Source organism: Montipora foliosa, chromosome 12 (assembly GCF_036669935.1).
Source record: "Montipora foliosa isolate CH-2021 chromosome 12, ASM3666993v2, whole genome shotgun sequence".
Classification (NCBI taxonomy): domain Eukaryota; kingdom Metazoa; phylum Cnidaria; class Anthozoa; order Scleractinia; family Acroporidae; genus Montipora; species Montipora foliosa.
Window position 1 is genome coordinate 33,985,597 of NC_090880.1, and position 17,765 is coordinate 34,003,361.

At 38.9% G+C, this 17,765-nt stretch overlaps 1 protein-coding gene across 1 annotated transcript; it reads right to left on the reverse strand.

The window, feature by feature from the left end:
* Positions 1-9,934: 9,934 nt before the first annotated feature.
* Positions 9,935-16,056, reverse strand: LOC137981134 (uncharacterized). Its single transcript, XM_068828478.1, has 4 exons — positions 16,012-16,056; positions 14,595-14,894; positions 11,097-11,419; positions 9,935-10,219 (listed from the first exon to the last, which is right to left on the reverse strand). The coding sequence occupies exons 2-4, from the start codon at positions 14,836-14,838 to the stop codon at positions 9,935-9,937; spliced, it is 852 nt and encodes a 283-aa protein (XP_068684579.1). The 5' UTR covers positions 14,839-14,894; positions 16,012-16,056.
* Between the last annotated feature and the right edge of the window lie 1,709 nt (positions 16,057-17,765).

Here is a 17,765-nt window from a genome sequence, read left to right on the forward strand (position 1 = left end):
TTTAAATGCCCTTCTTACTGGTAGTAAATCCAGTAAAATGTGCTTTGAAGAGTAGTTGCAAAAAAAGAAAAAGGAAAAGTAGCTACCCAAAAATGAACCAACTTGCTCTGCCACATAATATCTGAAAACAACATTTAGAAATCGTTTGATGTTACGCAAAACGCTTGAAGTATTTCCATCAGGCTATTCGATCAGGCTGTGGTGCTCTGCTCCGAGGTCATACATGGGTCGTGTTCAGGGGCCGAGCGCTTAGCCGGCAGCACAGCTCCTTCGGCCCGACCTCGTTGAGCTGCGCCCTTAGTAATTCAGTCTCCGACTGCAAGAAAGGGCGATAAGCAGATCACATATTATTATTATTATTATTATTATTATTATTATTATTATTATTATTATTATTATTATTATATCATGAGGTGGACTGTAGTGCCCTTCAAAAACTTAGGTCGTGTTCTATTGGGATCAACCGGTTTCGGTTGAAGAGGTTGAGGTTTCCCAATAGAACACTTTTCCACCCGTTTTCAGTTGAATCGCGGTAACTCCTGGGAATATTTATTACCAGACTTCTCAGCGTTGACAAGTTGAGGCTCGAAAGGAACAAGGAAGGAGCCCGCGGCCGACTTTAAATGGCCCGCGTAAACGACAGCGGTTGCTGACAATGCTTTTTCAACCGTTTCAACCTAGTTTGATGCCGGTTGAAAAATTGATCAACCAAACCAACCGAAAACGGGTTTTTCCCAATAGAACACGAAAAAACCCAACCAACTCAACCAACTAAAAACAGTTGATCCCAATAGAACACAACCTTATTAATATTTCATGAGTCTAACAGCCAATCAAAACATCGATAAAATGTCACGTGCATGAACTTTAAACCCCGATGAAACACTCCTCGTTAGAATTGTTTATTCTCTACTTTCTCAAATCCCATAGGACACCTTGTTTGTTTACCCCCCAAGAAGTTTGCACGGGCATTGTTGTTTATTTATCTTGGGATATTTTCACATCCCGGGAGAAATTGCAAACAATGATTATGCAAAATTTTAGGGGGTAAACAAAATGTATTATAGGATTTGAGAAAATATGAATATAAAAAACAGTAACGAGTCTCGGCTTGTTTTTCGGACATGCTAATATCTTCCTCTCACATTTTGAACCTTTGTTCTGACTCCCAACGGACAATCTTTTTGTGAAACGTTTTTGAAGCCGTTCAAAAAAACTAGTAGCTCGCGTTTTATCGGTTCTAAAAACGCTCTGCTACGCCTCGTGTAAAAACCCGATAAAACACTGCTACTCGTTTCAAACGTTACATAGCATATGTTTCCAACAGGTTAATGAGTCAATCATCCAAACCTAGTTTAAAACAGTTTACGATCACCCTATTACAACCTCTTACGGTGGATTTTCATATACCGGTCGGGACTAAAATGGCGGAGGACAAAAGAACCCCTGTCATTCCGATTAGGCCTTGCTAATAAGGTATTGTTATGTTCGCTTTGTTCTTTTGTTTTATGGACATTAACTATTTCGGATCCGGTATATGAAAGACCAGCCACCCCTTAGGACTATTGTATCTTATCAGAAGCAAATTACCTTAAAACGTGTGGGATTTTAGCCGACTCCAATATTATGCCCAAATTTGGACAAATATAAGATCGAAGCTGCATGCGAGGGAAAATGCGCGAGCTACGTTACATCCAAATAAGGAAACTTTTAAATTAAAAAAACACCAGCTCCGAAACACAGTTAAACGCTTCAAGGTCACGAGCTTCTGATCTAATCACAAAAGAAGCTTTATAATCCCCAAGCAAAGACACTTGTTGAACATAAAATGCATAATAATTATTTAGAAGTTGCCGGTTTAGAAGCCGAAAGAATGGTTTCCCAGTGGGGTGTTTTAGTACTGTCACAGTGAGCTTGTCTTTTTGCCATCTTATCATCTTTATTGCCCATCAGTTACCAAAAACCATCAGCTGCAGTACGATATGCAGGCGCTTGACGAAAGACGCTTGTAGCTTGTAAACAACAAAGGCCCGTAACCTTCGAGGTAGTACGTTTTTCAACATTATAACTGCTGGTTAATCTATGGCCATACGTCTTCAGGAAATTAAAGAGCTAAGAAACAATAGCATTTCCACTCATCTCTTATATTTCGCTTTTAAAGTCACTCTGCGATGACTACTGAGCTGTCAATTTACTGGGCTTATCACGGTGTTCCCGAGAAAACAACGATGAATGAAGAAAGTGCGGGTTATAGACGAAAGATTGAAGTGATCCTCGCACTGATCATATCTGAACAATTTAAGTAATTGTCTCTTGCAAACACCTGAAGTTCTTTCCAGGTGATCTGGTGACGTAATTCGGAGGACTGAGGAGAAAATTTTAACGCCGTATCCCACAACCGCGCGCGGTCTTATTTTCAAATTCAACATGGCAGAGGCGAGGTCAGATCTCGTCCGGTCTAATTGAAAGTTCGTTCAGTAACAGGAAATGTGGTAGGACACGGAATGATCTGTTGAATTTTGGCGATGGAAATACTGCAGGGAGTTTGGAAACAAAACCTAAGGCCGCGCGCGGTTGTGGGATACGGCGTTAAAATTTTTAATCCCAGTCCTCCACGTTCTACGTTTAAAATGAAGTTTGGTTATTGGAAGTATTGGTTTCTTTCCTTTTCAGAGAAGCAAAGTATCCCTCGCATAGCCAGATTGGCCTCGTTTCAGCTACTTCCTTCAAGTGAAGAGGTTCTTTACATTAACAATCAAGTATTTTGTTGTTTGTCAAACGATTCGTCCACTGACTTGTGGTGTAGATCGTTACTCTGCGATATTTTGTGGCCTGTTCTTAACGCTTCTTCTCGCAGTGCCTTTGTTCTCACACATTGAAGAGAACAGATTCATAAAAATCAATTAATAGAACACTCTACTTACTTCCTGGTGTTCTCTTCCAAGTGGCAGTGCATCTCCTATATGTACCTATCCGTAAGCCTTGGTTACGGCTTATTATGTAACCGGAATATACGGGGATTCCAGCATTTGTATCGAAGAGGGAAGAGTATTGGTAATTGGTAGAGTCCCGTCTTTGGCAAATATATACACGTGTTCTAGGCACAGGCACTCTTGGTGGCAGTTGTCGAAGGTAAAAGGCTGCGAAATGGTTAGTCATTGTGGTAGAAACATCAGGGTTGGCCGCGGTTCTTCGTTCTGCTTCTGCAAGAAAATTTCGAATTTTTTCTGAAAGTTCGGTGGTTTTTATGCTGAATATATTTTTTTAAATGAAAAGCCTATTTTATAACCTTTGAAATCAGGTATTGCAAGCCACATTGATATAAATGTAAGTTCAGAAACGTTAATTAATTTCATGGGACTTTGAGTACCCATGTTTTCAACCAGACGAAAATGAGTTTTAACAATCAAGAATCGTTCCAACATGACACGACGAGAGCGTATATATAGTTTACGTCATAGAAAGTTTGGCGTGCCGGGTTGTATTCATGAATTGTTTGTGCGAAAACCCGAACGCGCGAGTGAAGGCTTTGACACAAACGAGTGAATATAACCCCGTACAGAACGGAGCTGACTCATCTTTTCAGGCTTTATAGCAATGCCGTCAACCGTGAAAGAAAATCGAGCAAGGCTAAATATTATGATTAAAAAATACAACAAATGAAAGGTGAACACCCCAAGGTTTGGTGGAAAGAAGTTAAGCGAATCAGAGGAAGGAGTTCTCGCACTGGCGACTTACTCAGTAAGATAAAGGTTGATAAAGTTGAAGGTTTATCTACCCTGGAAATAGCCAATGCATCAACAAGGCTTTCCTTGAGCTCCTAGAGGAATACAGACTGCCCAGTCCACTTTGTCCCTTTCCATTAGAGGATTACCCAGAGTTTCTAGAGGTATCTGAAGAAAGAACTTTTAGATTATTATCAAGCCTTGATCCAGCAAAGGCCCCAGGTCCTGATGGTATTACCAACTGGCTACTAAAGGAATATGCTGAGTCACTCGCCTTTCCCGTGAAAACCATTATCAATGCATAATTTAAGCAACAACGTTTACCTGATACATGGAAATGTGTTGATGTGACACCTTTGCCAAAGAAGCAACCCGTAGAAAACCTAAAGAAAGATCTGATGCCTGTCTCCCTAACACCATGTTTGTCAAAATTTGCTGAGGACTTTGTTGTTTGTGATTTCGTGAAGCCTGCTGCAATCATGAAAGTCCTTGACTCTAACAAGTCTGGTGTAATCCCGAAATCCTCAACTACCATCGTCTTGCTGAGTATGATCCACGATTAGACACTTGGAAGGGGATGGAAATGGATCTACTGTCAGGTCGATCCTTTTCGACTATCGAAAAGGGTTTGATCTTATCGACCACCGGATTCTCGTCAACAAGCTATGCAACTTAGAACTACCAACAAGGATTATAAATTGGATTATTATTTCCTCAGTAACCGCTTCCAAAGAACCAAACTAGCATAAGGTTGTTACTCTGAGGGCTCAGTTTCATCAGGCGCCCCTCAGGGAACTAAGTTACGGCCTTGCCTGTTCATTATAATTATCAACGACCTAGTTCTCAGCGACGCCTGTCTGGAAGTATGTGGATGATACGACGACATCAGAGGTTGTCCCAAAAGGTGAAATCAGCGGTGCACAACTTTAGTTATTGCTGATGAAGTAGCTGAGTGGTCACAAAACAACAGAGTTCAGTTAAATCCAGACATATTTAAAGAACTCAGAATGTCATTTTCAAGAAAGAAAGAAGCATTTGAACAAGTTAAAGTTGGCGAAAAAGATCTAGAAGTAGTAACTAGCGCAAAGTTATTAGGTGTATCTACCTCAAGTGGCTTACGATGGAACGAACATATAAATGAAGTGATAAAGAGAGCATCAAAAAGGTTATATTTTTTGGTTATATCAAAAAGGGCCAAAGTATACCCTGAGAAGATCTGAGGCTGTTCTACACTACATGTATAAGATCTGTATTGGACTATGCCGTTCCAGTGTTTTACTATAAATTCGCTACCATACATAACTTAAGCTTTTCATATTTTATCAAATTTCACCATAACTACTTATAAATTTTGTATATATATATTTGATTTTTTTCATTTATTTTGTATTTAATACGCAATCCAGCCTACAGGCCGCTATGTATTATTAATATAGCATCTATCTACCCATCTATCTATCATTCTATCTATCTATCTCATAACTATCTACTACAAAGCACTATCTATGACGTGAGATTTTTATTACATGCAACACTAAAATTTTCATTGAAATAATTTTCTTAACGCCAGGAGGAGGAGAAAAAAGGCGAAGAGACGCGAGAAAGGCGCCCCTCAAAAAAAGGCCAAATCGGAAAAGCTATTTGAATGTAAAGGATGCGCAATTCTGATTGGCTCGGAAAGGCCTTTACGCTATCGTTGATTGGTTATACTTCCACAGGTGAAACAGCTGTACGCCATTCTGACTGGCTGCATAGGCTTTTTTCACGTGTGAAAATAAAGCGTATAAATTTCTACAAATGAGCTTTATAGAATAAAATTCTTGTGTTACGTGTAATAAAACATCCTTTGCAGCACTACCCACATTTTTAAGAAAACCACAACAATACCACGAGTGAAGCGAACGTTTTCTAGTCTTGCATGACCACATATGTATGCGTACCTATTTTATGCGTAATTATATAAGGCTCTAACATTGGCACAACAACTCGAAGACATGCTGCCGAGTCCCGTTTTAATAACATTGTTTTTATTAATGAGAAGTTATTCAGGATTAACAGGATTGGTTGATTCGCCGTTATGTACGTTTTACAAAAAATGAAATTGAATCCCTCGAACATTTACTTTTTAATTGTAAAATAATAAGACTTATTTCCCTTACTTCACGTTTTCATCATGATAATACGCCGGCGCTGAAATCCCTTCAATGGCTCCCCGTTAAATACAGGATCTTATTTAAGGTTGCTATATTAACATTTAAGATATTGCATAGAACTTGCGACAATAAAAGGGCTATCTAGATATAATCTATAGTCCAACTAACATAGCATCTATTAAGTCAAAAAAGACACAGTGTGATCGGGCAGCTCCAGCAGTATGGAACAAATTGCTGAACAATTTACGTAGCGAAACTAATTTTAGCAAATTTAAATCTTCGCGTAAGACTTAGTTTTTCAATGTAACTTAATTTTAGGATCTTATTAAATACATAGTTTACCCTTAATGTTATTAATGCATAAAAACAGTACTCTTACCTATTTTTTACGCGACTTTGTAATCAATGTATATTAAGGTTATACCATTTTTTAAGATAATTATTTTTATCGCACATTTGGTTATATTCTTTTAGATATTTGCGCGCTATAAATTTTTAAATTATCATTATCATTATTGTTATTATTATTATTATTATTATTATTATTATTATTATTTAACAGAGAAGACTTTATCTTGGTAAACCATCTTATTCTGGTAGCAAAGCTTTGTATTTATTGATGTAAATTAAATGAGTCACCCAGTATATGGATATAGAAGGAGTTCTAGCAATTTAGCGGAATAAGGTAGATTATCATATTAAAAAACGGGAAAAATCAAACCATATTTAAGAATAGTTTGATAGTACAATCTATTCTAGAGTCTTCTTTTTCCACTGTGGTTTTTATTGTTTTTGGTATTGTTTTGAATTATTGTAGTACTCACCAGAAAGATCAGCGTCACTTCTCGTTCTCACTACGAGAGCGATGGCGATTAAAGACCAAATTGTTATCGTGAACATTGTGAACTTTCGAGCAAAATGACAGTGCCTGACACAATGAAAGCCTTACCTCACTGGTCTTGTTGCACTTTGCATCAGATTAAAGAGCCTTAATGGATATTCATGTATACGGACAAAGAAAGGTCAAGAGTGCTAATGGATTATTGAATTGTAGGGTACTCGCATCTTATGTAAGAAGCGCAGGTTATATTTTGTTATTTCTCATGGATGAAGTTGACAGTCTTTACTATCGTTCGATTTGAAATCACAAGTATGATTTCAGGCCAAAATTGCACGACACGAAGTTCAATTACCACTTTATTACATCCATTAAGAAATCACACAATTATGTAATCGCTAAAATACAGGATTTTAGTGAGTACCATTATTTTATTGATCCAGTTGGGAACAAAAGTTGCTAAATTCGCCACGCAATGGTTTTTTTTTGTCTTTCATTTTCTTGCAATTTGATTGGTTACCTTAAACAAGCCTTGAAATCTGATTGGTTGTTTTGTTTTAGTGTTCCTTTCTCATTGGCTGGGGAAATGGTGCGATTTAGAGCAAAAAATAGTGCGATTTGGGAATAAATTGCACTGCTGAGAACCAATCAGGTTGCAAGGATCACCAGTGATTTCTAAATTGATGTAATAAATACCTCTTACTAACCGAGTTCGAGGTCCGTACTGTAAGTTACGGACCGAGTTTTTTCCCGTTGATTTATGGCCCGCGCGCTTCGCGCTTGGGCCATAAATCAACGGGAAAAAACGAGGACCCGTAACTTACCGTACGGACCGAGAAAACGAGGTTAGTAAGATATTTATTATATCTCTGAGATTAACCGGCGCGCGGGCAGGGAAACTAGTCAAAGTGAAGGTTCAACTGCCACAAAGAATGCCGTGCCAAAATCCCAAAAACTAAATCTTCTTGGCTGTTAAGTTTGAAATAGTTGCTTGCAAGATTCAAACAGTTTTCAGTACAAGTTTATGCAACAGAAATGACATGAAAAACTCGCTAGATAATGTTTTGTGGAAATTTTAAATTTAGCGGGCTGTACAGCGGGCCGTACTGTAGAATACGGCCCGCTAATTTAGCCAATTACAGCGCGCGCACTGTCTGAGAGATATAATTATTGTTGTTGTTGACAAGAGGTCGAACAAAATGACAACTATTTTTCCCACCGGCAAGCACAAATCGAGTCTTTCGCTAAAGTTGGAAGGTGATCCCGCTTGCCATTCCGTTACTGTTTAGTCCATGCTCCTGTCTTTCAATGTTTACATATGTATCACTATTACTATAATCTTCTTCCATCTTCCTTTGACAATTTTTGTCGATCAGTAGCATCTGCACACTCATGCAATACCAGGGTTGCTTCTACATCAACCTATTATATCAATACCATCAAAACAAACTATGTTAAATTCAACATTCGCTTTGCAGCTGTAGAAGTTTGGAATCACCCTGAAGAAAGCATTAAACACCTCCCACTTAAAACGTTTAAAAACAAAATCAAGTTAATAAAACATCTTAGTCTTACTGCTCATGAGTTTTCAACTGGAATTTATTTATTTATTTATTTTTATTTATTTAATTATTTATTTATTTATTTATTTTTCCTTTTCGTCTCTTTTTATCGACTAATTACATGTAATTGATTTACTCATGCCTTAGTGCTAACCTACCTCCTCTATTTAAACATTACTTAGTCTTACTCAGCTCGATTAGCTTTTTAGTTATGGTGAGTAAACATTATCTTTTTTGTATTAATATATTGCAAATTATTGTAAACTTTAACTTTTTTTATTTTGGTAATGAAGCTTGTTGTTGTTTTACATACATTTGCTATGTTCAGCCGCGTTTCTGTATTGTTTACAAAGATAATATATGGTCCTTGTGCTGTAATTTGATTGTGGTTTCAAAAAGGCCGAGGTATGTCTTTGTTGAGGATGATCCTATAATCTATGCTTAGTGAATGATGTTTTTTTTTTTCGTTATAGTTTAAATTCATAAAACAATTTAGCTCAAATTTCGAGTGTTGCGGTTGAAGACTGTACAGGACGGATTTATCATTGAAGAGAAGCTATGTGAGATGTCTTTTTTTTTGGTTTCATCCATGCGAATCAACATAGGTCAAAATTCAAAAAGTTGATGTCACATTAACTTAAATGTAACCATAGCAGTATTTCTATGTCATGTTACGTTTTTTTTTTCAAGAAGCCTTTGCCGGATGAATACTTCACGAGACTAATGAAAATAAAAAAAACCAACTCAATTGGAAAATAATAGCAAAATTGTACGCGTTGTGTTTGCGGCAAAGAAATGCAATGAAATAAAATGTAAAACACAGGTTCATTGAGTGCGCAGCTCAATTGTGGAGCGTTTTCGATGCAGTTGAATTGGACATCTTTAGGGCAAATTTTATACCTTTTTTGTATTTTTTTTTCGCATGATTTTTAAGGGCATTTCTATCATAATGACCACAACCAGGTTTTCTGAACCCGCAAGTCTGAGCACCCCCAGCAAACCATTGTTTTAACGAAAGCCGCTGGTCAGCAAGCTGGTTCTGGTCATTGCTGTCTAAGATTAGGGGCTGGGGCTGCGGAGGGGGAGGGGCAGGAGCCTTTAGCCCACACTTTTATCCTACGGTCTTATTTCCTCTTAGACCTCCCCCTCACACTCCCCCCCCCCCCCACCCCACTTTCAAACGTGTTCGGCGGCCCAAGAGGGGTATGTCTATTTTCAAGTTCTCATACTTTGAGATCGGTCACCTTTCTGCTTTCTATCCGATGGTATTTTCGAGCTAATTACTATTTTTTTATTAATAATCATTGTATCGGAGCTTTTTTCCCAATAAGCAAAAATACACGGTCTTGGAACTAACCCATCGCTCCAATTTATGTCAATCTAATCAGTATTTTACCTTGTTTTATATGGCTACGAAATCTTGGATTTCACATGACGTCACGGCCGCCATGTTGGTGTCCCCAAACAATGAAATGGCGGCCATGTTGGTGTCCCGATCCAATCCTCCGGGAATTGAAAGCTATTATTATGCTAACGTCTTCTTTTGTTTTCGTTGAAAAACATGGCTGTTGATCACGTGAGTGATACCCAAGAATACGCAGTTTATTGCATAAACACAAACACCAGAAGGCTGAATAAAGCGATTTAATACAGCGTTTACAAATAATTGGAGTAGCTATTATTCCTGCAGCCAGAATATCCAGGGAATATATCAGCTGGATACGTTGCATTGTGTGGAACGAGTAGCCATTCCAACTCCCACAAATGGACGGCACGCGTCAACGTGCAACTGCTGTTCTTGTCGTTGTTTCCGATGACTGCAATGGATTCAGCATATGTAATCAAACCACTGGTTCGCGACCGGTACACGCAACAACCGGCTGTCCACAGGGAGTTCGGCTGCACGAGACGATGGCGACTTGAAGAACTAGGATAATATTGCTGCAAAGTATGATAAAATAAATGTTCAAAGTAATTAAAAACCGGTCCACAAACAATGTATCTAGGTGGATGATGACCGACGCAGCTCAAAATAAGGAGACAGACCATTTAAAGTGCTTCACCCACCATTCAACGAGCTCAATCAAGGCCTTCGGGCTGCCTTGAGTTCGACTTTCTTTTGTTGTTTTCACGTTGACATTTTTCGCCTTATGAAAGTATTTCTTTGATAGTATATTGTCTTCAGTTCAAGCATTTCGTGAGCCTTCGTTTATTGTGCAAATGTTAATTAAGTCAAGTCAGTTTGGTCAAACCCTTGCTTGTCTGCGGCACTCGAACTTTTTAAAGCAAGGATAAAGGCACCAGACAAAAAAAGCAAGCCCCCATAAATTAATTTGCGTTGGTAATCAATTATGTGTCCTTATTTAGCAGGAGACGGTTTAGAAATGGGTGGGGGCTTAGCTCCCAGGCAAAGCAAGGCTGAGACTCTTTACCCTGTCTCCTGCCTATCTATTTCCAAATCTCCCATTGCTGTAGCCTGGAAAAGCCGTTTGTTAGTTATATTATACCAAAGGAGTTTCTCGGCTATATTATTATATTCTAAATTCCTACAATATTCCAGATAAACTTAAAGTAAAGAAGGGGACATTTCTAAAACCTTCGTCAAAAAATATTGTTAAAATTATCAAAGTTTTTACCAAGGTACCGCAGAGAGGCTAGGTGGGGAAACCAAAAAAAAAAACGCAGAAAAAACCGCGGCCAAGGAAATTTTCTCTTTTTAAATCTTTTGGGCTCAGCCTCCTATTTTAGTTCCACCCGATATCTTATACTACCCTGTCTGACCCCAAAATCTTCTGCGCGGGCCCTGATGAAAACTCACAATCGGGGTGGGGACTTGAGCGAGTGCACCAGTCGACCGAACGCGAACGCGATAGTCCGACTGCCCAGTAACAAGGTACATTGTGCCACCAGTATCATTTGCGCATCTGTCTTTTGTGTAGCTCGCAATTCTCCCTTCGTACGCCATCCAGCTTCCACTGTTAAAGCTTGTACCGCACTGTGGCACGCAGTTAGTGTAAATAAAAGTAGCCTTCATGAAGGTTTTGTTGAAGGAGTTGATGTGGCAAGGGTTTAAGTGTCCTCGGTGAATATCTGCGGCCCTAGACCCACTATACAGTGAATCGGTGCCTTGATTGGCTATGCCTGAAAGTTTCAAAAGCATTGTTATTTAATTAGTATGACCTGGATTGTGAGTTATAAAATCCATACCGATTTGAAATAGAGGTCACGTTGTGCCGTCTTCCATTTACCCTGCGAACAGCTGGTTTCTCCTACGCTTCCCGAGAAAGAAACACCACTGCGAGCAACCGTTAGTTTCTTTGAGTGAGCCGCCGTCCAGCGCCAAGGACGAATAAATTAAATTTGAACTGGTAAAACGAGTTAGTAAACTTGTTTTGGCGCTTGCGCCTGCGTTCAGCTACGTAACTGCTGCGTTTGGGTGAGAGTGCTGTGTAGTGATTTCCCGCGAAATAAGACGACGTGATTGCAAATACATCACGTGGGGTGTGACGTACTTCGCACATGCTCGATGGATATCAAACAGTTGCTCGCAGTGGTTTCTCTCTCGGGAAGGGTAGGAGAGACCAACTGCTTGCAGGGTATCCTGCACTCTTCTCAACTTTACTCTTTCTGTTGTAAAAACATAAAACAAACAGCGGTTACAAACATAATGATAAAGCGCATTTTACTTTTGACTTGACGTTTCCTATGCTACGACATACATCTCCAGAAGTGACGGTTGAACAAATTCAAATATGAAGCGTATTGTAGGAGCGATCTTTTGAATGAGAGCCATTTCAAGATTCTGAGAAAGTGCCAAGGCAAATTTTATTGTTTAGTGTTTGAAATGCTTTACGTCAAGAAATTTGAACGTCCAAACGGACTCCATAAGTGCAAAACGGTTTGTTTAACTTGTAAACTACTTTCATTGCTTATTGTTCGTCTTAGTATTTATAGAACTTAGTTTTTATACATTTTTGACTTGATAATGACGTTACGGTAAAGTCGAAACGTTGTCGATTTTTATTCAGCTTTTTAGCTGCTTTTTACATCTTAGAATACGTTTTCAGAAATGTTCTGTCGCAATTTTTTCATTGTCAAATTTACGTTTTTTCTAAGTCACTTCTTTTCAATATACGTATGACCTAATAAAACACCCCCCTTTGGCTGCAGTTTTTTGGAGGAATTGAAAATCGCAGCAGAAACAATTCCCGTGCAGACTAGACGTGTGCATGAGTTAATATTTCCGTGAAGGGTAACCTCTGCAGGAAAAAAAGGCTTTTTTTCGGATGGAAGGACTCAAATAAAATGGAATGAAAATTTCGATTCATCAGTCGTGTGGCCTGATCGACTTGTTAATCGAAAATCATAGAGCTAAAATGTTGGAGCAAAACTTCCTTTTTTCTATGTTTGAAGGAGTGAGTATATTTTTGATAATTACGAGCACCTTGGACGACGTAAACACAGAGTTAATTTTAAACCAGCCCATTTTTAAATGCTATCTGTCCTAACCTTGCACTCTCGAAATTCGATGGGATGAAGAAAAACTTAAAAACACATTATTTTTTTCCCTTTTTGTACTGAGAAAATTTTTTTCGTTTCACCATATGTTGTTTAAGAATATGCAGAGCAAGTGATTTGTATTAAGATTTAAGCACCGTCTTCTATTCCTTAAAAGAATTAATAATATACATGAAAAAATTACTCGATTCTGATTGGCTTAGAGAAGTGCAGTTCAAAGGTGTGACACAGAGCAAAAAGTGTAATACCAGCTGTGCAAATTACACAACGGAATTCTGAATTATGATTGGCTAATAAACAATAGGGTTTGGTCAGAACCAACCATTTCAAATCAAGCGCGCACCCTCGATGGCGCAGGGATGGCGCAATTTTTCCCTGATTGCGTGATACGCGTGCGTTTCTTCTGCTTAACCATCTCGATTTTTTTCATGTATATTATTAATAAGAAATCACATGATTTTTCTCGTGCAATTTGGAATAAATAAGCACGTGTAAATTTTTTCAAAGACTAGAAATTGCATTCACCCTACGGGCTCGTGCAATTTTGGTCGTCTTTGAAAAAAATTACTCGTGCTTTTTTTTATTCCAAATTGCACTCGAGATTATGTGATTATCGATACAAATAAGACAAAGAAGTTAACTGGGCAAGCTGCTCTCACCCGCGTCATATTTGCATTTATCAAAAACTAAAGTACGGATATCAGATTTCTAGAATTTTCATTGGCTCGCGGACACAGGCTATCAGTTCATATACCTGCTGTACCTAATATGGTCAAGGAACGCGTCAGCAAAAAATGAGCTAAAAATACTTTTGCAGCTCTGAGAAAAAATGGCCGACAGAAGCTGATTTGGACCGGAATTGAGCGAGGTAGAAATCGAGGGTTTAGTGGAAGAGTTGTTGATCCTGGAGTTTTTAATACAACAATTACTCTACTCAGCTTGCTGGATATAAAATGATTATAACCAACTCGGCGCTACGCGTCTCGTTGGTTATCTATCACTTTATATCCAGCCCGCCCTCGTAGAATAAATGTTAAATATTTTCACTCAGGGGGCGTGCTGATTGTACAACATGGCGAACGTAACACCTTAGGTGTTGTTTCCAAATTCCCTGCAGTATTTCCATCGTCAAAACTCAACAGATCATTCCGTGTCTACCACATTTCCTGTTACTGAATGAACGTTCAAGTAGACCCGACGAGATCTAACCTCGCTTCCGCCATGTTGAATTCGAAAATAAGGCCGCGCGCGGTTGTGGGATACGGCGTTAAAATTTTTCTCCCCAGTCCTCCGAATTACGTCACCAGATCACCTGGTCTTTCAGGCAAAGAGGTTCTTTACCAGGCCCCAGTTGATCAAAGGCCAGATAACTTTATCCGATTGATAAGTCACTATGAGTCAGTTTCAATCTCTGCAAATATTTCAGTATTTACTCTCGTAACGGTGAATATGCACACTCTAAGCACATCTAGTTAAAAGGCGTGTAAAAAAATCCTGGCCAACATTTAACTTAGAGGATATTTTGTACTCTGGATGGTGACTTACTTATCCACTGGATAAAGTTATCCGCACTTTGAATTACTGGGGCCAGGTATTTTTACTTGTGATATACTGACTTTGCGGCCGACAGCTTCGCAGCCGGCTGAGTGAGTGAGTGTATACTAACATCGTTACTCTTCAATAGCTTGCGGCCGGTTCACGACAAGTGAAATTTAGAGGTTCTTCTTGCAGTGCCTTCAGTTCTGACAAAATGAAGAGAGGAATCTACACGAATCAATGAAAAGAACACTTTGCTTACCTGGTGTTGTCTTCCAAGTGGCACTGCATCTCGTATGTGTACCAATCCTTAACCCTTCTCCACGGTATATTTTATATCCGGAATATATGGGGATTCCATCATATATATCGAACAGGGTAGAGTATGTTTGTTCAGTGGAAGTGTCTCGTCTTTGGCAGATGTACCGACGGTACCGTGACCTGGGTAAGGGCAAGTCCTCTGGTGGGTATCTTTCCAGGAAAGAGCTTCTGAAACAACTTGTCATATTGGTTGAAACATCGGGATTGCTGGAACTTCCTGCCGCCGTTCTTCGTTCCGCTTCTATACAAAAAATGAAGAAAAAAAATAAAAACCCGTAAAAAAGAAACGTTCCACAAATCAATTAATATATGAAAGATTTAAGTGTTGAATTGTGACTGTTTGACTCTTTTGTTAATGCTCATCGTTTTCCATGACTAAATTAAATGCTTGACAGCAGAGTGTTGGGTACAAAAAGTCTGACTGGCATTTTGAACAAAGGGGAAAGGGGGTTGAAGGTAATCTACCGACCTCTAAAGTAAATCCACCTTTTTCGAGCGTCGGTAAAATACAACCAGTACGGAACTGTTTTCCAAAAAAAATTCATGATCTAATATCAAATTTTTTTTCTTCTTCAAATATGTTCTTTATTAGACTGTTCTTAGCAAATACCTGAAAAAAAAATCGGGGATCACCGTGCTCGTTTGAGAGAAAAGGAGCATTTATTTCGCTATTGCGTTTAGTTTGAGCGAAATCTCTTATGTTTTGTATGCGCACGTACTCATGTGCTCGCGCTAATGACGCGAAAATCGTGCGCAGTAGGGATGCGCAATGCAATACTATGGAATTACCTTAAAGCTATGTAGAATACTCTTCGTTCATTAATAAATTATGAGCCAAAACAAGACAATTATTAAAAAATCCATGGCTATTCATCTAATACCCCTATTTTCGAATCTAGAGAGACTTTTTGATCGGTTTGGAATGTTATGTGAATTTTATGCGAACCATTGAATTGTATGCTGACCATCAGACCGTTACGCCACATCAACATCACATCAACAGTTTTAATAATGCCACAACAATGTCATTACCTTCTATTACTGATCCCTACAATAAACGACGAGAGAACTTGAACTGAAACAAGGAACTATTAAAAAAAAAGTAGTGTTTCGTTTCCGCAAGGGTAAGGGCAGGAGAAAAGATAAAATACTGTAGTGTGGGTCACTTGGTCTGTCATATTTATTTCGCTTTCGTCTATTTCGTCTCGAGAAATAAAGATAGAAATTTGGAAGATAGAAGTGTTTCTCTTGGAACGGTGAGAAGCCTGTCAAGGAATATTAACCATTAAAGAGAAAAACAGATGCTTGTTTCTGTGCACAAGACATCGAAGCATAACGTCTACAAATACCAATTTTACCTTCAAATGTCACTGCAAAACATTTCAAATTCCGTTTTCCGTGAATCTTCCATTACTTGTGTTACATGTAAACCTGGGCAGTTACCGGTACTAGCTTTAAAATAACTGGTTCCTGGTTAATTAACCCAATTTATTACTGCGACTCATTAGTGCAAAGATTGTTTTCATTACTCATTGACACGAAGAAAGATAGCTTTGGATTTTTCAACAATATATCGCTTTACTCTCACCCAAAATCACTCAGATCGTCAAAACTTCACATTTATGACCTATTTCCTTCGCTTTTTGTTTGTCATTATCATTTGCGATACTTCAGGTTCACATGTTCATAAGTTGTTTTTTTTTTATTTTACATCTGATAGATGTTTAGATTTTCAATTACAAACTCTGTTTGAATTGGCCACTCTACCTCACTGTGTAAAAAGTTCACCCTGAAGTCGAAATAGCTACGTATCGTTTCGTTTCTAAGGAAGCGAAACAAAAAGAGCATCTGATTTGACACAATAACTAGCCTATCATTGTGTCCAACATGACACAACGGAAGCGTAAAACAGCCTTCACAGCACTACCCACCTTAAGAATACCTCAACAACATAGCGTGATTCAAGGGAACACTTTCTCTTGCACGATCTAACAAACCTCCTCACGCAGTTACATGTCTATATTGTGTGCCAATTTTGCGCGTCTAGATCTTTGTATAAGTTTCGGACATTGGATAACCATTCAAGGTCATTACGCCGTCCCCGTTTTGTTCGGCAAAATGCATACAGGCATACTTATTTTAATTGACAACTCCCCATAGGGGGTTTTCAGGGTCAATGAAACACGATCAACGAAACGACAGAACAGAACAATAACTAACAACTCTTAAGAATCCCATCTAGCTAAAGGAAAACCAGTTGGCTATTCAAAACCCTCGTGCTTAGGGTTCTCCTGAAAGATTACTCACCTGATAGGTCAGCGTCACTTCTCGTTCTCACTAAGAGAGCGATAGCGATTAAAGACCAAATTGTTATCGTGAACATTGTCATTGTGACTTTTCGAACAAGATGACTGACACAATGATAGCCTTAATAAACTAGTCACTGGTTTTGGTGAACTTTTCCTCAGATTTAAGAGCCTTAATGGGTATTCACCAAACCAAGCGAAAAAGGTCAACACTGCTACTCGGATTCATGTCAAAAGCATTTTTAGTGAATTAATGATTCTCCGCCTCTCAGCTGGCGCTCGTTTTAACCAGTCAAATTGCGTGATAATGACGAAGTCAGTCTACAATGTGTTAGCTGCTTTTAACGATAGGTCACAGAAGATAAAAAATTCAATAAGGAACGATGAAAAATCTTTATGTCAACAATTGGAAGATTACAGCCAATACCTCACTCAACTCCCATACTCTAAAGAGGGGAGCAAAATTCAGTCACCAAACATCACTATCCCCACTCAATATACAATAAGCGGCTTCAAATATATCTTTCTATATTTTAGTGCTTCTTTAAGACTAAAAGCGTGGGAGGCGCGGTGGCCTCATGGTCAGTGCGCTCGACTCCGGATCGAGTGGTCCGGGTTCGGGGCCTGGCCGGGGACATTGTGTTTTGTTCTTGGGCAAGACGCTTTACTCTCACGGTGCCTCTCTTCACCCAGGTGTATAAATGGGTACCGGCGTAATGCTGGGGGTAACCCTGCGATGGACTAGCATCCCATCCAGGGGGGAACATAAATACTCCTAGTCGCTTCATGCTACGGAAACCGGAGTT